The 25175-nt window shown below is 33.8% G+C and overlaps 1 protein-coding gene across 1 annotated transcript; it reads left to right on the top strand.

The window, feature by feature from the left end:
- Window positions 1-21172: 21172 nt before the first annotated feature.
- On the top strand, window positions 21173-24891 carry LOC114379830 (receptor-like serine/threonine-protein kinase SD1-8). The gene is made up of 7 exons (XM_028338599.1): window positions 21173-22508; window positions 22606-22710; window positions 22992-23137; window positions 23244-23454; window positions 23571-23808; window positions 24048-24195; window positions 24291-24891. Exons 1-7 carry the CDS (start codon window positions 21239-21241, stop codon window positions 24585-24587), a joined length of 2415 nt encoding a protein of 804 aa, XP_028194400.1. The 5' UTR covers window positions 21173-21238; the 3' UTR covers window positions 24588-24891.
- Window positions 24892-25175: the final 284 nt, after the last annotated feature.

Below are 25175 nucleotides of genomic sequence, written 5' to 3' on the forward strand. Positions count from 1 at the left end.
AAGATATTACTGCAATGTGAAGAATGAAGCTGAAAAGGATAAGGAGGCAGTTGGTAAAACTATTGAGGGTGTTACTAGTGAAGAGCAAATGGAAAAAGAAAACATCTCATGAACGATGTTACTTTTCTCTGTTTCTCTTTCTATTTCTCTCTCCTATCTCTTTTCTTTCTCTAACTTTGAACAATTTAAATTTGGAGGCATGTTCACAAAGATAAAAACCTTTCAATTTTTCATCAAAAAACATGCGCCCAAGGTTATCAAAATCGAGAGTCTACGCAGACTCGTGAGAGCTCCATAGACTCGACTTGTAGACTCGTAAGAGTCTACTTTGTAAAAAAAAAAAATACCTATGGATAATAAGTAAATATATTCAAAATGCTCCATTTTGCAAACAAATGAAAATAAGCTCATAGTTCATATTATTAGTCTATTACAAAACATAAGTTCTCAAAATTAAAGCATTTAAATAATTAAAAAAACCACAAATGTCTTCAAAGAAGCATGTCCAATCCTCTAATAGGATCATCTCCATGAATATCATCACTTTCATCACCATCTCCATCATCATCAAGGTCTTCCTCAGATTGTGCATCATCATTAGGTTCACCAAAATTAAATTATCTAGATCAAAAGCGTCTACAACTAGATCATTTGAACTTCCTCCAACATCTCCCACTAATTCAACATTGCCACCATCACCTTCAGCTTGAGGTTGCTCATCCTCATCATTATATCCCTTTTCAGTTATCCATTCATCATCAGACTCAATCTCATCAAATGGAAGAGCAATACTTTTTTCTATTTTGTTTACTTTTAACTTCAAGTTATACATCACATAAGCCAATTAATTCATTTTCTTTTGTTGTAAGCAATTTCTTCTCTTTGTATGAACCTATAATTAAAAATCAAATTTTAATTAATATCTAAACAAAATAAGTAAAATTTTCAAACAAATAAAATAAAGTCATAAGGTTGAATTGAATTTCCATTTCAAATGAGCTCCAATTACGCTCACACCTAGAAAAGCTATAAGTCAAGCTCAAAACACGAATAACAAATCTCTTTAACTCTGGAGTTCCATCACCAAACATCTCCCACCATTCTCCAGGTTGCATGACTTTTCAATTGTCCTTTGCCTCTTCCATAGAGAAAAGCCCTCTACCAAAATGAAACTCAACAAGTTGCAAATTAATTTTTTTTCCTTTTTTGCAACATCCTTGACCAATCTTCTCATACACATGTGCAACCCTTCTTTCACCTGAGGGTCATCATGTCTGAAAGTAGGTTCATAATGCAGATGAGGATTAAGATAATATGCAGCTACATGCAAAGGCCTGTGAAGCTGATGATCCCACCTCTCATCAATAATTTTCCAAACAAGATCATAGCTACATAGTACATAGATATCAAATATGCTATATTAGAAATAGTTAAAACTAAAAATAATACACAAGTAAATTTTAAATGTGAGAAAGTTTAGAAATTTTTACCTTTTCATGATGTTATTAAAGTTGCATTTTATCTTCTCTTTTGCATTTTCCATCTCCTCATATATGAAACCCATGGTGGGTTTTACATATGAATCCACCAAGCGAAGGCCCACCATAAGAGGGGCAGCAACTTTGAGGCACATGGTTACGTTTTTCCAAAATCGACTATCCAAAGCCACATTCTGTACTTTTCTCCCCTCTTGTGAAGTTCCAAACTTGTTTTTTTTCCTACTCTTTAGAGCTAAACATGCTCATTAATGATGCTTTCAATTCATGAAGGCAAGCTAAAGTTAAATAAGTTGTGGCACATCTAGTCATACTAGGCCTAATCAAGTCTCTTCCATTTGTGAACTTCTTCATGATGCTAATCAATATTGTTCTACCATAAATGTAGGTGGTGATCCTTCTTCCCTTCTTTATAGCAGTCTAATGAAACATCAAAAGTTTCTCAAAATCTTCAAATATCAAATCAATGCAATGAGCAGCACATACCCAATATCAGCCCTATTTCTTGGAGCATTTTTGCTTCTGCTTGCTGCACCTGTGGATGTGCCTATATTGGCATTTGATGAATTTGATCTATTCCTACTCCCAGACATACTGAAATGGAACACAAAATACCTTCATCAGAAGAAAATAAATACCCACAACAACCAAAGATGAAATCCAAGCTTTAGGCAAAGCCACAAGTAATCATTGATAAAAAAGAAGAAGAAAAAAGGTAGGCAAAAAAGTTGTACTGGAGGTACAGAAAAGAGTATTTTTCTCCTCCCCTATATAACACTATAGTACAGAGTAAGTCTTAAAACAACAACAACAACAACAACAACAATAGGAAGACTGGAATTTCAAAGGAAAACAACTAAAAAGAAAAGTATATGTCAGTTATGGCAGCTATAAGGTGTGTGTATTACTATATATTATTCTCTAAGAGTACTAAACAAACCATCTTAGGAAACGAGAATGGGATCGTCTATTTCGTATTAGGAACAAAATATAATAGGAAATTAGAGAATTTACTTGTCAATTACCTGACATTTTATTTTGGCCTCACTTTTCTATATCAATAGATTCCATAAGCACTTTTATTCTTCATCCTTATCTTAAAAATTAATGTATATAAAGATTTTACCATTTAAGCTTTCATAATCTAGAATCTAATCCAAAATTGACTTATATATATGTCTCCTTTTATTAGTGTTTTGGTGCATGACAGAATGCATAAAAAATTTAACACATTTTAGGTTTATGGGAATAAATAGTTTTTTTCCCAAAGAAGAAAAGTTCTAAAACCTCTCTTCAAATGCATTTGTTAAAATTATTAGCATGATGAAATTCTACAAAAATTTCTCTGAGCACCAACAATTATGTTGGAAAAGGTTTGTTCAACATATCTTTATTACTGAGGTAAATATTATTCATTGCATATAAAACAAAGGTTTGAGAGACTTGCCAAGAATATGAAGGTAGCTAGATTTTTTAATACATTAGTAGAAGAGACGAAAGCAATGAGAGTTGCTACTAGTGATGACTCTCATGTCACTGTGAACAACATAAGGCAAGTTACTTATTTTTAATTTAATGTTGTTTGGGTTTGTTTCTGTCTCAACATTGTTTTTTTAACCATATGCTTTTTAGGTTGCTGGAACTTGTATTTGATTGTAAACTCATAGGTCCTCATGTTCCTTAACTGATTATTTCTTCTAATCTTTGTCAACTTAATTTCCATTTAGTCTTAATTCTGTTGACGATTATTAGTACTAACTATTTTCAAACAATATTTTACCAAACCATACATTTCCTTCTCAAATTACTTAAATCATCTATTTGGGTTACATTAGTGCGTTGTGTTTGTAACAATATTTTAGTGCTGATCCTTCCAGAAATATCAGTTTCGATTGTACTATGGAAGAGACAATTTTGACAGGAAGTTTACTTGTTACCTCTTTTGTTCATGCTTCATGATTTCAAAAAGTTAAATGCTCTTCTTGTAGTTTCTTATCTAGATTAACGACTAACATCATTAATCAGAGAGACAGAGACATTAGGAATTTAGATTTATTGAAAGAAGTTTGTAAACTTGTGCCACTATCCCACTGCATTTTTGCACAACAAGGTGATCTCTGACTAGACCAACATTAACATGTCCTTTAGTTTGTGTTGTTTCAAATTTCATGCCCATGAGTACAAAGTCAAATTTCTTACCCAAGCTTTAGGCAAAGCCACTAAAGCAAATGCATCACAACAACAGAAAGAATACTTAGAGCACTAAGCTAACACCATGAAATTTATGAAACTCTCACCTGGACTCACGGCTTCTCTCAAGCTCGTCGTGGACCTCGTGGGTTATGGCTCGTGGTACTCGCGGCTTCCAAGCTTCTCTCAAGCTTGTCATTGACACAAGTAGCAATCTTCTCTTGAGCTCGCCGTGTTCGTGGGTGGGACTCGCGGCTTCCAACAGAACCAGGCAACCACCGCATCGCATTGCCGTGTCGTGTGTCGTCTAGTCTCGGCTCGCACTCTCGCATCGTCTGAGAAGCTCCAACTCGCCATGAATGAAGAACAGGGACAAACACAAAATGAACGAAGCAAAATTCCTACACTAAAGTGGAGCAGTGGACACAAAGCGACGCCATATTACGGAAATTTTTTTTTTCAACTGAACTCGTGTGACTCGGGCCAGACTCACGAGTTTACACAAGTCTACCGTGAGTCCACCAAGCTTGCAAAAAACGTGTTTGCTTCTGAGTTGACTCACAGAGACCAAGTAAACTCTTAAACTCGTAAGAGTCTATGAGTTGACTCTAGAGTTTGATAACCATGCATGCGCCATTATCTTTTTCGCCATGATTAGGAAACATCTTTCAAAATATTAATTTTTTTAAACATTACTGCACGTTTCTCTATCTTTTAAAAAACCTATAAAAGGCTTAGTTGGGCAACCAAAGAAACTCTTTTGAAAAACTTGAACTCTTAGAAATCTTTTGTAACTTTTACATCATTTGAGAACTCATTTCTTCAAAATTCTCTCTCTCTCTCTCTCTCTCTCTCTCGATCAAAGGTTAAATCTTTATGTGAACAATGGCTCCCAAAAGAAGTGATCTTGTTAGGGTTTCAACTATCAACAGTGTTGAAGACGCAAAGATTGCTTTTCCTGAAGATTAATTCATTCTTGGGAAATGAGTTAGCTTTCTAAGTCTGATGGAATGAGGTTTTGCTATGAACGACTTGCTTGATAATGTTAGCTGGATGTTTAGTTCTTGGCACTACAAGTGTTACGCTCTATTCTAGGGAATAAATGTTAGAGATAGGGGGAGCAACATGAAGACTTAGCCTTGAAGCTTGAAGAAGTTTTGTCCTTTACATGCCCAACTCTATTGAGTGACATTTGTATTGATTGTTGTGTGGTGTGTTGCATCTTAGTCTTTATCATTTTGATATGTGCATTATGCATCATTATGTAGGAGTAAGGAGAAAGTCTCTAAAGTTAGAAAATTTCTTCAAAAGGCAAAACTCTCCATTTTAATCGATTACAACCTTACAGTAATCAATTACACAAGTTATTCGAAGCTTGTAGAGAAATGTCCCGTATCGGTTTAATCAATTACAAGCTTATCGTAATCGATTACACAATTGGTTTTTGAGACAATGATTGATTCATTCAGGAGTCTCTGCTTTAATTAATTACCATGTGATATAATCAATTACTTCTCTTTCTATAAGTGTTTCAAAAGTGACCAAGAACACTTTAATCGATTACTTTGAGGATCTAATCGATTACATTATTCTTGAGAGGTTTCCAGTTTTTGGGAAGAAGACTTTAATCGATTGAAATGATAATATAATTGATTACATTGTAGATTTAATTGATTACAAGCAGTTATAACTTTTTTCTCTCTATATATCCATCTTGTGTTCTCACTTCTATGCACAAGTTCATTAAGTGCAAAATTGCATGAGTTGATATAAGTGATAAGTGAGTTGTGATACTTTCTTCAGTTCAAGAAGACACCTCTTTCAGTTAAGCAGGATTTTTGTGGAAAGGATTGATCAGGTTGTATCTATCTTTGACTCTACTTTTTCATGTGGTTTTACACATTACTTGTTTGTGCAGGAATTTCTGAAGGCATGCTAGAATAGGTTTTTCTAGTTTAGACTAAGGGTAGGTTTCTCTTAGGCTCTTATTCATACAGGACCCTAGGGTTGGGTAGCTTAGTCTCTTTTTGTGGGGTAGGAACTGAGATGGCTTGTGATTGCTTGTAAGGATTCTATATGCATAGTGAAAATCTAATTTGGGTTTGAATTAGATAACTGGATTAGCTTCTCTAGAGATAGAGAGTGAACCGGTATAAAAAGTGATGTACTTCTTCTCTTGATCTTATCTTTCTTTCTCATTTTTGTCTCAATTAATTTACTAAAGGTTAAAAAAATATTTTTTTTTGAAAGAAAGAACTTTAACAAAGGATGTTGTGTAAATGGTGATTGATTAAGTATTGATTTATCAAAGTTTTGTGATATGATCTGCGCAAAAGAAAGTCTATTTTGTTTTGAAAACCAATTCAACCCTCTCTTAGTGTCATACCCTAATTTCGTCCGGGGACCTTTGCTTGGTGGCATGCAACTTTTGTTTGGTCCTTGTGTGGTGCTTGGCACCCATCATTAGGCAATTTGTGAAGTTCCGGGACATGCCGGAAATCAAAAGAAAGTATTGATGCACAATCCGTAAGGTTCCGTGACATACCAGAAATAAAAAAGGAAGCATTGTTGCACAATTCGTGAGGTTCCGTAACGTTCCGTAAGTCAAAAAAGGGATGATTATGAAATCCGCAAGGTTCCGTAACATTACGGAAAGAAAACAAGTATCGTTACGAAATTCATAAGTTTCTGTAACTTTACGAAAAAAGAAGCACCAAAAAAAAGCTGGGGGTATATTTAGTAAAAATGGGGGTGCAAATAGCAACCAGGCCCACTTGGGCCCTCCAGAAGACGGTTGCTTCTGGAGGAAGCCACCTTGCTCGCCTGGGCGAGCTGGGTGGCAAGCTTCTCCCCCATTTTTCTATAAATAGGGGGAGAAGTGAAGTAGAAAAGGGTTGAACCCTCCTGGTAATTCAGAATCACTTAAAATTAGTGAAAAAAAATTGGTTCCGTGAAGAAAATTCAAGCCGAGGCGCTTCCGTAACGTTTCCGTGGGTGATTTCGCGAAGGTTTTCGACCGTTCTTCGACGTTCTTCATTCGTTCTTCGCCGTTCTTCGGTCTTCAACCGGTAAGTTCCCTGGATCGAACTTTTCAATTCATCCTATGCACCCTTAGTGATCCTCATTGTTTTTACGTGCTTTCATTTACTTTCCGTACCCCCTTTTGACGTGCTTAAGCCATTTATTTAAGTCATATCTCGCTTAAATCTAAAAATAAAATAAATTTCCACCGATCGTTTGAATTGTATCATCCGTTAATTTCGGTTAAAATGAATTCCGACCGTTCGGTCGTGCCGTAACCACGTTGGAAATCAAAAAAGAGGTAACATAATAATATAATAATAAAAAAAATACCTTTTAGTAAAATAAAGCAAAAAATCAATCGGACGTTTTCTCTTTGGGATTTCTCATTCTTAATTGAATTGACTAATAACTAAAGTGAAACTAAGGCTAAAATCAACTCGCCTAGTCAAGCTCGTCCACAAAAATAGGATTTTGAAAGTTTATCATTTCAGTTTCTTACCAAGTAAAATGGATCATTTTTAAGGTCCAACGCCTTAAAATGATCACCTTTCAAAGTAAAAAGAATCACTTGATTCATGCATAAGAAAGAACTACGTAGGTCTGATTTCCTCATCACAATTGAGGAATACGTAGGAGCAAAGGGAAACACCCTTGTCGACCACAAAAATAGAAAAAAATATAAAAAGGGTATAAAGGATATAAGGACATAAAAGGGAACGTAAAAATCAAAGTCATGTTTGCACATTCGATTAAAGGCTGCCGTCCCTTGTGACGGACGTGTGGGATGCTAATACCTTCCCCGTGCGTAAATACAACTCCCGAGCCTTTCACTTAAAAGTTCGTAGATCGCGTCTTTTCCGGTTTTTCCGACATTTTCCTCAAATAAACATTGGTGGCGACTCCGCGCGTATTCCTTTCGTGGAACACGCATCCCGCGAGTCACGCGTCGCCCTCCCGCCGAAGGGTAGGTTGCGACACTTAGTTTGTGAGTTCCATCATCTTTTTCAACAACTAGGTAAGGTGGAGTCAACATTCAAAAAAATGTAAATGAGAGACAAGTGATCATCTTTCCTAAGACTAGCACTAGAGCAACTGTGTGCTTTGAAGAAGGTCTAGTTTTCAATAGAGACGGGGAAAAAGAGATAACTCAAGAAATGATGGATTTCATGATTTATGGAAAACAACGTCCAGAGCCGTCTGATAAGTAAGGTCTGGTTAGTTTCCTAAGGACTGCCAATCTTACCTATATAGTGGAGTAAATGTCTTTGTGATGGAACCTTCTAAAGGAACCACACAACTTAAAGGTTCGACCTTTGTTAAAATGGGAATAGTTGATAACTTCCCTGGATATGCTCAAAAGCATATAGGAAGAAAGGTTAAGAAGGAAGAACCACAGTCTGCGGGGGAGCAACAGTTGGAGCAAGTTCAACCACAATTTGTAGATCCAGAGTTTGGGCATCATCTAAGCAAACTCAGGGGGAGCAAGGTTAAGCCAAGCCTAAATCGTCCAAACCAGCCAATCCAAAATCAAACTCCCTACCAAAAGGAAAGATCCACCTCTATCATTTGACCCAAAACCCTCTGACCTATCCAAGCGATCCAAGAAAAAACCACCTTCTGAACCTAAACCTTCCAACCCTCAAATAACCTACAAGAGGAAGGAATCATACTTTGCATTTGAACCTGAATCTTAGCCCCCACCAAAAAGACCAATCTTAAAAATCAAACATTCCCAACCTTAACCTTTGCCTATCTCACCATCGAAACCACCTTCACGATTATGCACCTGAGATTCTGAAGTTGAAATTCTTAACACACCAACCCTCAATCTTCTCCCTCATTAGCACTTCCCCTTCAACCTGAACCTAAACTCACCTCTCCCATTACAAGCAAGAAGAAGGTCATTACTCTTGCCAAGGCAACTAGATTATCTCTAGCATATTCTAGAAGAAAAACTAAGGTAGTAAACCAGCTCGAGAGGAAAGGTGCCCTATAGATAGAAGCTGTAATCATTGCATCTATTGAAGCTATGTTTGTAGAAGAACATAAGAAAAAAGGAGCTAAAGAGGTTACCACATTTATTGTTCATGGTGTGCCAGTAATAGAAGAAGTCATTATTGAGTCTATTCAAGCATAATCTGCATTAGAAGCTAAACTTTGAGTTGGAAGAGCCTGAGAGACTTCAATTGGTAGTTGAGCATGTTACTAAAGTTTTTTCTACCAATTCAACTGCATGTGAAGAAGAACTTGCAGTGGCTTTAGTTTCGAATGGCCTTGGTTCAATCTATTCTTAAAGCCTCCCTTCATGAGTCTGAGAATCGTGTTATTGAGACAAACTCTTGAGTTGAGCCTATCAGATCTAAGCCAGTGTTTGATGTTTAGGAAAGACAAATGGATATCATCTTAACAAAAGTATTAAGTGAAGACAACATAAGAAGCTTTGAGGCTATCTATGGACCATTAACTTCTAATAATATTGCAGATTCCCAAGAGGGTCTGGAACGGAGGAATTTGATACAAGCCAATGCAAAAACGATTAGACTATCAACTATCTTTGCAACTCTTGATAGACGTCTGATAGGGGAGAATGAACAACAAGCTATTAAGTGGCTACTTCCTTCAAGATCATTGCCTTCCTTTATTCCTTTTCAAAATGTTTCTGTTGAACCAAACTTGAACGTCTGATTCTACCCTAGTTTCAGAGGACATCAAATCTTGGAATGGAAAACCTGCAACAAAGTTTGAAGAAGAAAAGTGGATGTTGGGACTCAAGTTCTTGATCCTAAGATGAAAAAGCTCAAACTAAAGAAGCTAAATCTACTTAATCTCTAAAGGAAGGATTCCAAGAGATTGATCCTTTCTCTTATCCAACCTGGGACACTTTACCTGAAGAGGAACAACATGCTCTTAATGTCTATGGTGCTGATGGACCAGCCATTCATACACTTCCTCCTTGACAAAATACTAATTCTAATCCTAACAACATTATCCTTGAGCATCTACTAACATAGCACAAAGTTATCCTTCTGGGGTGATCATTTGGAAGAGCAAAAAAGCTATTTCTGCCAATACACCTTTCTATACTCCCATGGATTCACAATAGTTGATGGGTCTTTTATGCACATTCAATGCTGTTCTGCCCTAGGATTGCTCTCAGTCTGACATGACTTTCAAGATTGAAGATATTTTGTTGGTTGATCCCGAAGCGAGTCCATATTTTCCTTATTGGGAATTATCAGATTATGGGTTAGAACTCAAAATGAAGCTATCTACCTATAGAGAGGAGATTTGATCTAAACAAGACTCTTTAGGTAGAATTCATAGAATCAAAACTTGTTTTCCCTTCATGTTGGGAACTCAATTCTCATGCCTGGCCACATCAGGAAATAGCTTTCGAGTTGCTGTTGAGAAGCCTTTACTCTATCAGAAGATCAAATGCTATAAGGGAAAAGAGACATCTCAATGCACTTTTTCAAAGCTTGCCTAGGGTGATTGTTTAAACATGAGCTTGAAGCACTCAAACACAAGTTTGGGCTCACATCTCTATATGGACTACCATACACATATTCTACAAATTACATGAGTATTGTTCTAGCTTGGAACATAAAGAGAAACAACCTGATGATGCCTATGATCATAAAGTTGTACGTTGTTATCAAATTCTAAATCACTATTGCTTCACTTCAGAAACTCCCTTCATCAGGATTGGCCCATGGCAAAGGGATTTCAATGCATCGTCTGATCGCACATTATTTTAATTTTGTGATACTGCATTTTTCTTGGTTATTCTTCATTCATCATGTAGACCCGATCATTGAAGAAGTTGACTCAGACACTAATGTTGCGTTTAGCTCCATGGATGTTCAAGTGTATGATCCTCTACCTTCTTGTGCCTATGTTTAACTACTTGAGAAAGGGCTTATCAAAACCAGAGTGACACTTGCTCAAGCCTTGAAGGATTGTGCCTTTACTGAGAAGGAAGCGTGTAAATGGTCTTTAATTGAAGACTTCTTTTACTGTTGGATCAAGTGGCCTCGGAATAATTAAGAAAGGGGGGGGGTTGAATTAAATATTCTTAAACCTTTACTAATTAAAAATTTACTCTTCTAAGGCTTTTACTATGTTGTTAAGTAAATGAAGAATAGAAAAGAAACTTAACCAAAAGTAAAAGCGGGAATTTAAAGTGCACAGCGGAAATTAAAAGAGTAGGGAAGAAGGAGACAAACACACAAGAGTTTTTATACTGGTTCGGCAACAACCCGTGCCTACATCCAGTCCCCAAGCGACTTGCGGTCCTTGAGATTTCTTTTCAACCTTGTAAAAATCCTTTTACAAGCAAAGATCCACAAGGGATGTACCCTCCCTTGTTCTCTTTGAACAACCTAGTGGATGTATCCTTCACTAGAACTGATCCACAAGAGATGTACCCTCTCTTGTTCTCAGTCACAACAACCCAAGTAGATGTACCCTCTACTTGTACCACAAAGGATGTACCCTCCAATGTGTTAAGACAAAGTTCTCAGGCGGTTAAACCTTTGAAACTTTGTGAATGGGGATACAAAAGAATTCTCATGCGGTTAGTCCTTTGAAATCTTTTGTATATGAGAAAGGAAAGAATCAAAAGAATTCTCAGACTGTATCGTTTTGAATTCTTTGACAAGGGAGAAGGGAGACACAAAAGAATTCAGGCAGTTAGTCCTTCTTCTTTTGGAAAAGGGAGAAGAGAGACACAAAAAGAATTCAGGCGGTTAGTCCTTGGTGAATTCTTTTTGGAAAAGGGAGAAGGGAATGAAAAAGATGAATAGCACACTTTTGTTTTCAAGGTTTAGAAAACCAGAAAACTTTAGAAAGCTTTTGGCAAAGGAAGAAGAAGAAGGAGTTCAAAGAGATTCAAAAATCAATTGGCAAAAGTTTGTTGTCTAAAGAATGAATTGATAAGATGCAAATCAAAGCCTTGCTTTTATAAACTCTTCAAGTCTAGTCAAGAGACCATTAGAAGAGTTATAACCTTTAGAAAAACTTAAAAACTATTTGGAAAAGTTATAACTTTTAGAAAAACTTGAAAACTATTGGAAGAGTTACATCTTTTGATTTTGTTCAGAAACTATCACTGGTAATCAATTACCAAATCAGTGTAATCGATTACACAAAGCTTTTTTGTGAAAGGATGTGACTCTTCACAATTAAATTTGAATTCCAACATTCAAACACACTGGTAATCGATTACCAAATCATTGTAATCGATTACAACATTTTGAAATCAATTGGAACGTTGTAAATTCAGTTGAAAGCTTTTTGAAAAACATTTTGCTACTGGTAATCGATTACAATAATCTGGTAATCGATGAACAGAGAGTAAAAACTCTTTGGTAAAAGGTTTTGAGAAAAATTTATGTGCTACTCAGTTTTTGAAAAAACTTTTTAATACTTATCTTGATTGAGTCTTCTCTTGATTCTTGAATCTTGAGTCTTGAATCTTGATTTTGATTCTTGGAACTTGAATCTTGAAACTTGTTTCTTGATTCTTGAATTCAACTTTCCTCTTGATCCTTGAAGTGTACTTGATTCAATCTTGAACTCATTCTTTAATTCTTGAGATTATCATCTTTGTTATCATGAAGTGTTCTTGACTTTTGAGTTTTTTGTCATCATCTTTGTTATCATAAAAAATCTTTGAATCAATCTTGATTCATCATGAAGCTTGCTTCTACATTTAAAAGAAAGCATTTGGATGGAGGCCTCGTCGCCCTCCTACGGCTTCCGATAGCCCCTTTACCATTTCCTTTGATTCTAAGGACTACCAAACAAAGGGGGAGAAAAATGTAAAAGCTGAAGTGTCATAGTCTAAAGAAAGCAGAATCAGAGGGCAAGCTAAGTTGTTATGTCTGAAGGAAGCACAATCTATGGGGGAACTCCTATGGTGAATTTTATCCTATCTGTCTTTTATATACTCCAAAACATATCTCCTTGATGTGAAAATTTTACATGAATAAAAGAGAAATGATTTATGTTACCTGATCAGACTTTGTCTGGTACTCTTATGATGCCTTAAAGTTTTTTTTTCTATCATATATTATCTTGCATCTGATAAGACTGTTAATATGTTTTTCTATGAAATATTTTAAGTTAGTATTCATCTTCTACATTTGTAATTGTTTGACATAATAAAAAAAAGGGAGATTGTTGAGTCAAAGGACATTTATGTTTGAATGATGTATCAAGATCCTTAATTATTTTGCTTAAATGCAAAAAATACAAAGGAAAAATGACGTGTGATTTGCATCTTATATGCCTTCAAAATATGCGCTTGATGTTTTTAGACGATAGGCGGATAAGGTCATGATCTGTTACTGCATATGGTATAATATTTAATACTTCATTTATAACTGTGTCTGAGAGATTCTATCTGTCTCCTAGGATCTCTCGAATCCTATAAAGAATAAATACAATCAGGATTTGATATGCCATCAAAAGATGAGCTTTCTGCAATGGAGGACCTTCTTTGACACAAAGATATGACTACTTGATGCAATTTTTCATACACACAAGTCTTACTGAAAAATCTTTCTGCATGAGGAAAGGACGTGCATTAAATGCACCCAACAACCTTCTTTTTATCCAATAAAGACAAAATGAAGATATACCTATTGGAAGACAATGACTACTTGAAGACAAGGTCTATATAAACCAAAAAGCTTTTGAAGACCTTAGAGTTGATCTTGTGCAAATATTTTTTACACTTCTTCTTCAACCTATATTTCTAATTATTCTTATAAGATTAGAAAAAGCTCTCAAAACACATTGGACTTCTTGAGAAAAAAAGGACTAAGTGCTTAGATTGTTTATGTGTTTGTAAGATGATTTTGTGTTAGTCTCTAAGCCATTATCAATCACAAATCTTGTCTGATTTGTTTAGAGCCAACAATTGCTTAGTACAACCAAGAATACTGGGTGTTGATCAAACTTGGGGTAGAATTTGATTTGTAAGAGCTGGAGGTGGTCGTGATATAATACTTGTAACTTGTGAAAAGTTAATGAAACTTGACACTTTACCAAGAATTGGATGTAGTCTTAGTGGTAGAAACGAACCAGTATAATTTTCTATGTCTGTTTATCTTTTGCTTTCTCTCTGTTTTTAACTGACTTTAGGTCTGAATTGTGTTTCAATCATTTTAAAATACATTGGGTTTTTGAAAATTCATTTTTCTCATTGTTTAAAGAGTTCTTGTGATAGAGGTTGTCAAACTTTCTTACAATGTTATCTTTATAGACGAAAAATCCTTTTGTTTTTCAAAAAGTATTGAACAATTATGTTAAATCACAATTCAATCCCTCCCCTTCTTGTGATATTTTCCTTATAGGTATTATTACTACTTTGGAAGCTTTGTGGGTGCGAGTGCTTAGGTGCAAATATGGAGACCCGATTTGTTTGGAGGAAGATGATAAAAGAGTGATGACTAGCTCAAATGTTTGGAATAGTGTTTAACATGTGTGGAAAAATTGTGTCACAGGGATTATGTGGATTATTAGTGATGGGAGGAAGATGAGGTTTTGGCTAGATAAATGGTTGTCGCCAGGTGTGGTTCTGTCCTCGGTGTTGGTGGTTCCAATATCCCAAGTAACCATTAATGTGACCGTGTTGGATTTGTCTGATGGGATGGGACGGTAACGTAAGGAGATATTTGTGGATGTAATGCCAGAAGATATTTGTGCAAAAATCCATTTAATCCCTATGGCAAGATAAAGTTTTTGGGGGTCGATAGCGGCCATGAGGTCACAGAGCTTCTTGGAGAGGCGGAGGGCACATATGGAGTGCTAGAAGAGCTCAGTGAGTTAGGGGGTTTTGGCGGTGACGGAGTGGTGAGGGTTGAAGAGCGGAGGTGGTGGACAGAGGACTGGAGCAAGGATAGCGTGAATCTGAGGATGGATTACACTTTAACTTTATTGTTTTTAATAAAATAGTTTATTAAGTTAAATATAAAAACAAAAAAAATTCAGGTGACATGCTATGTCATTGATACCCCTGACGTGGCTCCACACGTGTATTGCTGACGTGTCCAACTAACGGGCACATCATCACGTTTTGGACGAAAACTAACGATAGAGATCTTCCACAAAAGTTTTGAAGCTTTAGGGATCTAACGAGAAGTAAAAAATTTTCTGGGATCAATTACGAAACTCGGGTATATTTTAGGGATCTCAAACATATTTAAGCCTATTATGAAATGAGTTCGAGTTGTGTCAATGAGTGATGCCTGCTCCACACAATACACATCGATGTAGAGATTTGAATTTTGTTTTTTTTTTTTTTTGTTTTTTTGTTTTAAATTCCATAGCAAATAAGTGATTGGTCAATTTGGGTTGTGGTAGAAAGGATAAAACCAAGGAGCTCATGGTGATTATCCAATTAGAGTTAGGCTTGACACATGGTAGTGATAAGGAGTTGTTGGGTGGTTTCTTTGTAGGGTGCTGATGGTAGTATTTGGTTGTGATTGCTCACGGTTGAGGTGTCCGTGATATGGTAATATGGTAGTAAAAAGGGGCTCAGTCTCAGGAGCTTAGAGAAATCGGCTTTTAAGGAGGGTACTGCAGAGCCTCTCAATTGGTATTTAGCTGAAATTTAATTTTCGTTGAAGATATATTTAGATAAATATCTTTTTTTTTCTATAGAATTTAAATAAATATCTTAATCAAGTATTTATTCAATGAATCCTAGCTAATATTTGAGCAACTACATTAACTTGTCTATGAGCAAACTTAACAGAATTATTTTATAAACTATTGGTCTTAGCTCTGCATTTCTTCAAAACTGCTCCAAATTCATTGTTTCAATAGCTCCTGGAATCAACTGTATTTACAACTAGCTGATTATCAGATTCAAAAATAACAAATAAATCAAAAATTTCAATGACAAAAAAAGGTCATTTCCCCCGGTTTGTTCCACGCGTTTACAGTTATTGGGCCGAAAGCTATTGCTCTCATGACTTTCTTTCGGTCTTTTCTAGTATTTGGGCTTATTCGGGTCAAATAAATTAAGTGGGGCTACGAAATTGATTTTGGTGCAAAGTATTTCAGAGGAAGGTTCATATTCCTCATTTCACCCCTTGTTTATCAATCAACGTTATTGGATACATTTGTACTTTTTTGATGTTTTTTTCAATGGGCATGTTTTTCTTTTATAAAAACAAATTGGTAGCTACTCGTCATTATTCAATGGTGAAGAAATGGTAAAGCAATCAAGTTTGTTAGTTATTTGACTTCCTGGTCGTTCTAAGATTCAATTTATTGTCGAGAAATCACCTAGCAAAACCAGGAACTTTTAGGTCTTTAGATTCTCAAAATTAATTTGTTTTCATCCTTTAATACTACTTGACGTAAACATTAATTTGCCGCGTTTGAAGTTGATAAGTTTTCTATTGAAATTATGTTTTCCTGTGCAACTATAACCAAGTGATTCAGTGCAGCCGAAACATATTAGTGAAAACAAATTAGTTGTGAAAAAATAAAGAAACTTCTTGCATAGATTTGTTATGCGTAGAAATTTAACATGTGATTGTTGATATATATATATATATATATATATATATATATATATATATATATATATATATTATTTGTTATATATTAAGAGAGTCTAGATTAATAAGTTGAACATGATACCAAGTTATTGTAAATTTTATGATAATCTTAATTTAATTCTTATGGATAAAAAAATATGTTTGTTATTTTTATTTTATTTTATTGTAATTTGACAGAATTTGTTTATTGATCTTCTGCATGTATTTGGGTTCGCGTGAGTCTAAATAAATATTTTTTGTCTGGAAAAAGGAATTAATTAGACAAACTTATAGTATTGTTTTATTGCATCGTTTGGTCAAAAAATATTTCACACAAATCAGTTGCAGTCTTTAAAAAAAAAAAGGAATAAATTGCGATCATTTTCCAAAACTATCAATTTCCCTAGCGTGTCAGTGTTGGATACATTGAAAGGTATACGTCTAATAAGGGCAAGGTTTATTCAGTGTGAAAACAGGATAACTAACATTCATAGTGAGTACGTGGTGTGTGATTCATGAAAATTTTCATGCTTGACCCCACACTAATTTCCTTTGAAGTTCCAATTCAGCCTACCAGAGCTACATGGCAATCCTTCCACTACAAACATACAATTACTATATTAAGGACAAGAGACAACTGTTAGATATTTCTTGCGGTTCACATGGTGAACTTTTAATGCGACTCGGAACATGCTTGACTTTGAATAGCAAAGAATGGACTTCTCATATTTTATTTTTAGGTAAATATGTTATCGGTGTAAAGTATCATAATCAATTTTGTTAATTATTAATCTTTGTTAAAAAATCTAAACAATCTAACTAATAGTGATTAGTTATTTTATTTTTAAGGTGATCTTTCTTTCTTTTTACAAATTTTAAATTCAAAACTTTACTTATGAGATTCTTTGAGCTCAGTATTTCTATGACCGATATAATGTTGATTTTTCTTATTTTATTCAGAAACCTTAAACTCACACTTCTCATAATTAAAAGGAAAGCCGCAGTAAGTAGCAATTCACGTTCTTCACGTAGCTGTATGATATGGACTGGTTCTGTGTGTATGGAGGGAAATGTCTTCAATTAATTGATAAAACAGGATTTTCTACTCAATACTTTAATTGTAGAACGGAATTAATAGAAGCATATTGTTTAGTTATTATGCTAATAGATTGTTTGAATGAGTGTGTTAAGGAGTGTGTTTCTAGTATTTTTTTTTATTTTCAGTTTATTCTTTATTAGTAAATTTTTTTATATAGGAAGTGGTAAAAACAATTCTGATTTTACTGATTCTCACATAAACTTTTAGAACGAAAAAGTGAAGTAAAATAATGTGAATTTTTCTGTAATTAAGGAGAAAATATAAAACGTTTTTCCAAATGAAAGTTAAATTTCTCAAATTTGAATTGTATATGTGACAATTACATGTAACTCATATTATTATAAGAAAATTAAGGAAGGGAAACAAATAGGAAAGAATGTTAGTTACCTCTTAATGAGAAGAAAAAAACATAGCACGGCAAATAGATGAAACATGAATGCTTTTACATTTTCTTTGATAACCTAAGATTGTATTTATATATGAAAAGTTAATTAAAAGTAACATGCTTGCTTTTTTTTACTAGTAACATCAAATTAACCTTCGCCTACTCCGCCTCACATAAACTGAAATTCGGAAATTGCTTTCACATAACTGCGAATGCATGTGGTGAATAGAAATTCCTTGTTGAATAAAGAATCGCGTAAATATAGATCTGTATAAGCAGATTGTTTTAAAGGTAAACATTAATCTACGCGTTATATACTTGAAATTGTTATCTTAAACAAAATTTAAAAATATTATACAATTAATAACTTTACCTAATTAGCAAAAAAAAAAAAAACACAAACAAACAAACAAACTACTTTAGCATGCAACATTCTGTCCTGTTAACAAATAATATGGAATGCTATTCAGCCATGCAAATTGAAAACAAAAAGGTAAACAAAAAAAGAAAAAAAGAAAAAGAGAGAAAGGAGACCATATGTTCAAAGGTTAAAGGAAAAGAACAAACATATGAAGGATACTAGGGAAAGTTGTGGTTTGAGATTATCCAATGTAGATGGTATATATACATAAAAACGGTGATGCAAAAGGTGGGGAAAAGAAAAGGGAAGATGAAACGTTGGCAGTTAGTGGTTAATGTTAACTAATGAACATTGTGAAATAGTTGAAGCATTATTGTGATTAAGAAATGTTGGATGATGTGGTTTAACAATATACTACATTCATGTTAATGTCTCTTAATAATAGAAAATGATTATGCCTATATAACCTCAGAGTTTCGGCTTACTTTTCCAATCTTAAAATGTTGAAGTGCATTTTGTTCAGTGTGAAATAAATTAAGTAGCTCACTTTCTAACTAGAACTTCGAGATTTCATACTAAACACTAAGTCTTTGTTTGTATTTCGACTTTGAATCTCTTATTTTTAATGAAATGAGATAAGTTGATAGTTTTTTAAGAAAATATTAATCATAAGAAAAGAGTTTAAATTATATCTTTGTAACATTTATATTATATATATATATATATATATATATATATATATATATATTATAATTTATATAAAAAACTTATATTAACTATGATATCATCGAAGGGCCTAAAAGAACTATGATACTATTACTTTTTTTTTTTTTTTATCTCAAACCTACTATTATAAGTTTCTTTCACAAAAATTATATTTAAAAAGTTTTATACTAATGTAAAATCATTTAATAATCTATTCATTTACATTGAAATTAAAATAATATGTATTTTTATAACATAAAAATGTGAATAGTTTGACTAAATTCTTAGTGTCATTTAATTTGACAAAGTTTAATACAACTAATTAAAATAATATAGTTATAATTTATTGATTGGATAAATAAAAGTCACATTCTATAAGAAATTATTGACGAATATTCACTAGGGTTGACCTAATGATGGGAGGATTGGGGTACGTGCATGAAGAATTAGGTTCAATTCTTATTGTTGTTATGAGAAATGCTAGGAAAACATGTTCTTTGACACACTCTTTTGAACACACATTTTTATATTGGTTGAAATTTACTAAAAATGATAAAATTCTATGGGTTCTATATTATATTTAATGATTCTATCTCATAATTTTATAATTTTTAATAAATTTTAACTAATTAGTGATAATATATTTGAGAAATGTGTCACAAAATATGTTCCTAGCACTCCCCTCATTGTTATTATACACACATAAAAAAGAAGTTATTGATGATACACTTATTAGTTTAAATTACACCAATATAATTTAATTTCTTCCCAATATCAAATACAAATCTATTGTAGCATCACCATGTAATTAAGCAATATTTAATATAATTTTGCCATATTAGAATTTTAGTGCAATTGTCATTCTACCTTTCACGACTTTTTATACTCTCTCTCTCTCTATTCATTTACTTTCTCTCTTTACTCTCAATAACTTCTTTTTTAATTAATTTTCATTAATATTCTTAATAATTATCAATATTTATGACTTTCATTTCTAATAATTAGTCTCCATTATTTCCATTTCAATAAAAAGAAAATTTAATTACTTTTTAATCCTTTAATCTATTTATCAAGTTTAATTTAATTCTTTAAAAATAAATTTAATTCAATTCCTTTATTTTTAAAGTTTAATTTAGTTCCTTAATTTTTAAATTGAGTTCAATTAGCTCCTTTTGTCCAAATTTTTGAAGTGATGGTTTGATATTGGGTTAATCATGTTTTTGTCTCTATTTTTTTGTTGCAAATTTTGTTTTTAGTCTTTCAACAAAATTTTTAGCATATTTTTTGTTTGTTTCCATACTGTTCCTCTATTAACCATTTTAGTCCTTATGAAAAAAAATCATCTTAGTTGTTGTTGTCAAGTAATGTTGTTAGCTAATGATATGATAAACTAGTGACTTGTCATATTATATCCTAATTTTTTGATAAACTATATTTTAAATTTTTTATTAACTAGTTTGACAATTGACATCTTGAATTGATTTGGATAGATGATAGGTTAAAAATAGAATTTATCAAAAAAAAATTATATGTGATTATCTCATTAGATTTCTTGATGACATGACAGGTCACTAGATTATTAAGGTCAATATTAACTCATTAATTAATGTTGTTATTTAACAATAAGGACTAAAACTACTAATTGAGAAAAAATATAAGGACCTAAAATGCCTAAAAAATTATTTAAAGACTAAAAATAAAATTTGCAAAATAATTAGTAACTAAAAGCATATTTAACCTTTTGATATTTTATATCTCATTTATTTAATATTCTATTGTTTAATGAAACATTATATCTCATTTACATAATATTTTATTGCCAATGAATATTTTGCATTAATATAATGACGAAAAAAATATAGCTGTATATTTAGCATGGATTTATTAAATATAAATTTTCACTATTCCAAGTTACAACCACACATTAGGCTCTGCCTTTGGCAACACGACACTAGTGACTTTGATTTTTCTTAGTTCAGCATCCAGCAGTGTACTTGTCGTCTTGTCCACCCTTGCAAATTTTGTGCATGAGCTGACTTCATTATTGTTCATGCATTTGGCCGTTTACTATGTGTCGTAAACTTTGGTATCTTGGACTAGCACCTCTTTGTTTCTCTCTCTCTATACATATGAAAAATTCAAAGAGCATATTTTTTGACAACTTTTTTTGAATTTATTTTTTTATGGATTGAAATTTATTAAAAATTTGAAAATATTCTGAGACACATATCATATTTAACAATTTTCTCTTTTAATTTTATAATTTTTATTAAATTTTACTCATTAGAGACAATGTTTTTAGAAGGATGTTAGCACTCCTCCTTTATATATACCCTTTTTTTCAGTTTTCTTGGTCTTCAGCATGTTATATGCAAACTTAACTCTCAAGCTTAGTACTCCACGAAGTTTATTCATTCTCTAATGAGTATCATAGTTTATACACTCTTTGTCTCTTCTCTTGTAGTTTCCATAGCTGCAGACACACCATCCAATTCACAGTTCCAATCCCTCAGTCCTGGAGAGACCATAGTTTCCCCAAGAGGAATCTTTGAACTTGGTTTCTTCAATCTTGGAAATCCAAACAAAAGCTACCTCGCAATTCGGTACAAGAGCTATCCGGATCAAACATTTGTTTGGGTTGCAAACGGTGCCAACCCAATCAATGACTCCTCAGCCATATTGAAACTAAACAGTCCTGGCAGTTTGGTCCTTACACACTACAATAATCATGTTTGGTCCACAAGTTCTCCAAAAGAAGCAATGAATCCAGTGGCAGAGCTATTGGATTCTGGTAATCTTGTGATAAGAGAGAAGAATGAAGCAAAGCTAGAAGGGAAAGAATATTTGTGGCAAAGTTTTGATTACCCTTCTAACACGATGTTGGCAGGGATGAAGATTGGTTGGGACCTTAAAAGGAAGATAAATAGAAGACTCATAGCATGGAAGAGTGATGATGATCCAACCCCAGGAGACTTATCATGGATTATTGTGCTTCATCCCTATCCTGAAATTTACATGATGAGTGGAACAAAGAAGCACCACAGACTTGGACCGTGGAACGGCTTGCGTTTCAGCGGCATGCCCGAGATGAAGCCTAATCCTGTTTTCAATTACAAGTTTGTCTCCAACAAGGACGAGGTTACCTACATGTGGACATTGCAGACTAGCTTGATCACAAAAGTGGTTCTCAACCAAACCTCGCAACAGCGTCCTCGCTACGTGTGGTCCGAGGCCACTAGATCGTGGAACTTCTACTCAACCATGCCAGGAGAGTACTGTGACTATTATGGCGTTTGCGGGGCCAATTCATTTTGCAGCTCCACTGCATCGCCATTGTGTGACTGCTTAAAAGGGTTCAAGCCGAAGTCTCCGGAGAAATGGAACTCAATGTATCGGACAGAAGGATGTCGCCTGAAAAGTCCACTGACTTGCATGCTTGATGGATTTGTTCATGTTGATGGTTTGAAAGTGCCAGATACTACAAATACGTCTGTGGACGAGAGTATTGATCTTGAGAAATGCAGAACCAAGTGCTTGAATAATTGTTCCTGCATGGCATATACCAATTCAAATATAAGTGGAACAGGTAGTGGCTGTGTCATGTGGTTTGGCGATTTATTAGACATCAAATTGTATCCAGCACCAGAAAGTGGGCAGCGTCTATATATAAGGTTGCCTCCTTCCGAATTAGGTACATACTTTATTACCTTTTTCAATTAATCCTTTTGTTATTCTTCTCACCTTAGTGTTAATATGAAATTTAATCCTTGTTATTTTCTTTGATGAAGATTCTATCAGGCACAAGGTGTCTAAAATAATGTATGCAACCTCCGTTGCTGCAGCTATAGGAGTTATACTTGCTATTTATTTTCTCTACAGAAGGAAAATTTATGGTAAAGTTATTCTTCTCTTTTCTCATATTTGACTAAAACGCATAGCTGAATAGTTCTGCACAGAATATTTTAAGTAGAATTCTGCTATTTGTCCATTACTAAATTCCATTGACAAGTGCTATTATTCAAATTATTTGGTTTTCAGAGTAAGCGGTGAAATTGGTTAGGTGGCCTTATAGCAGGGTTCTGTTATGTGTCTCTTGACGGAATTTCATAGTTTTATATTTTAATAATGCGAAGGCATAAAAAATATTCACATAATATTTGTTTTCTTTTTTCAGAGAAATCAATGGCCGAATATAACAATGAAAGTTATGTGAATGATCTGGATCTGCCATTGCTTGATTTGTCAATAATCATTGTAGCCACAAACAAATTCTCAGAGGGAAACAAGATTGGAGAAGGTGGCTTTGGATCTGTATATTGGGTAATTCAATATTTGGATTCTAATAATAATACTCAAACACTCCACGAGTAAAATATCTATATAATTATAGTATAAAGAGAATCTACTCATGAATGTGATTATGCAGGGAAAATTAGCCAGTGGGCTAGAAATTGCTGTGAAGAGACTCTCAAAGAACTCGGATCAAGGAATGAGCGAGTTCGTAAACGAAGTAAAACTGATTGCAAGAGTTCAACACAGAAATCTTGTAAAGCTTCTTGGCTGTTGCATTCAGAAAAAAGAGAAAATGCTAGTTTATGAATACATGGTTAACGGCAGCCTTGACTACTTCATATTTGGTAAAGAATATCATGAAATCTTACAATAGAACTCACCAGTGTTTTATGACTATAGTGATAGCTTGCATTTTCAATACTTAATAATGAAGTTGCTATGATTTCTATGAGTACCACAGATTCTACCAAAGGGAAATTGCTAGATTGGCCAAAGCGTTTCCACATAATTTGTGGAATTGCTCGGGGACTTATGTACCTTCATCAAGATTCTCGATTGAGGATTGTCCATAGAGATCTCAAAGCAAGTAATGTTTTACTAGATGATACTTTGAATCCAAAAATTTCAGATTTTGGAGTGGCTAAAACTTTTGGAGAAGAGAATATTGAAGGAAATACAAATAGAATTGTTGGAACATAGTAAGTGTCTTAACTGTTCAGCACCATTTTGTTGTTTTTAAGCTACATGACGCATTCAGTGCATGTTTGGGTATGCGGTGTGGTCACCACACCTTGCTTAGTTTTTCACGATCACAGCAAAGCAACTCTTTGTTGCTTCTAAACTTTCAATTATTCACCATGATTTTTGAGGCTAGAATTTATTTTGCTTGGTATCCAAACGCGCACTAATATTACTTTCCCTGAACGGTTAATTGCAGTGGGTACATGGCACCAGAATATGCTATCGATGGGCAATTTTCTATAAAATCTGACGTCTTCAGCTTTGGTGTTTTACTGTTGGAGATTATATGTGGGAAGAAAAGTAGATGTTCTAGTGGGAAGCAAATTGTTCACCTTGTTGATCATGTAAGCACTTGGCTGATTTTAATTTATCTATGTTAAACTTGACATGTTGAACAATTTTGTTTGGCTAAAAACAATTTTCTTCTTTTGTGATTTAGGTGTGGACATTGTGGAAAAAAGATATGGCTTTACAAATAGTTGACCCAAACATGGAGGATTCATGCATTGCGTCTGAAGTGTTACGTTGCATCCATATTGGGCTCTTGTGCGTGCAACAATACCCAGAGGATAGGCCTACAATGACCTCAGTGGTTCTCTTGTTGGGGAGTGATGAGGTGCAATTGGATGAACCTAAAGAGCCAGGGCATTTTGTGAAGAAGGAATCTATTGAAGCAAATTCAAGCTCATGTAGTTCAACCAATGCGATGTCCATAACCTTATTAACTGCTCGCTGATAATCAACGAGATAGGTGGATATTGTTGTAAAGGAAATTGCTGAATGGTATGAAGGATATTTTGCACGAGAAGTACCAAAATGTAAATCATCAGTTGTTGCATGGTTTCCTTCAATTCTGTTTTTCCGTATACTCTTTTAATTTAATCTGTAACCAGTAGAAAGAAGCCACATATATTTCGTACTCATTCGGTATATATATATATATATATATATATATATATGTATCATTTCATACTGAATAGGAGAGCAGTTCTCTTGTAAATTAGATATAATTTATTTTTAATCTACAAAATTGAAGTGCATATTGGGATGGTTTGATGTCGATTTCTTCTTTATCTATCTATTATTTTTATTTATTTTGATTATCATGATATAAGGGTAAAGTATCATCAATTATGTCTATTATTACCAACCAATTTCTGACTAAAAATTCGATTAATTAATTATCTTTACTCAACGATTATATATATATATATATATATGCATGCGCAAAGCATAATGTTAACATGTTAGGATAAACCATGCAATATTTTCTATTATTGTGCCAAGTCATCCATTTTCATACATCGCCCTTACTCTCAATTCT

This window comes from Glycine soja, chromosome 12 (assembly GCF_004193775.1).
Source record: "Glycine soja cultivar W05 chromosome 12, ASM419377v2, whole genome shotgun sequence".
Classification (NCBI taxonomy): Eukaryota; Viridiplantae; Streptophyta; class Magnoliopsida; order Fabales; family Fabaceae; genus Glycine; species Glycine soja.

What these genes read in the sequence shown, in the direction of transcription:
- LOC114379830 (XM_028338599.1), top strand. Translation starts at nt 21,239, where the DNA reads ATGAGTATCATAGTTTATACACTCTTTGTCTCTTCTCTTGTAGTTTCC. An exon ending in GTTGCCTCCTTCCGAATTAG is followed by an intron (nt 22,509 to 22,605) that starts GTACATACTTTA and finishes TCTTTGATGAAG; the next exon opens with ATTCTATCAGGCACAAGGTG. An exon ending in GCTTTGGATCTGTATATTGG is followed by an intron (nt 23,138 to 23,243) that starts GTAATTCAATAT and finishes GTGATTATGCAG; the next exon opens with GGAAAATTAGCCAGTGGGCT.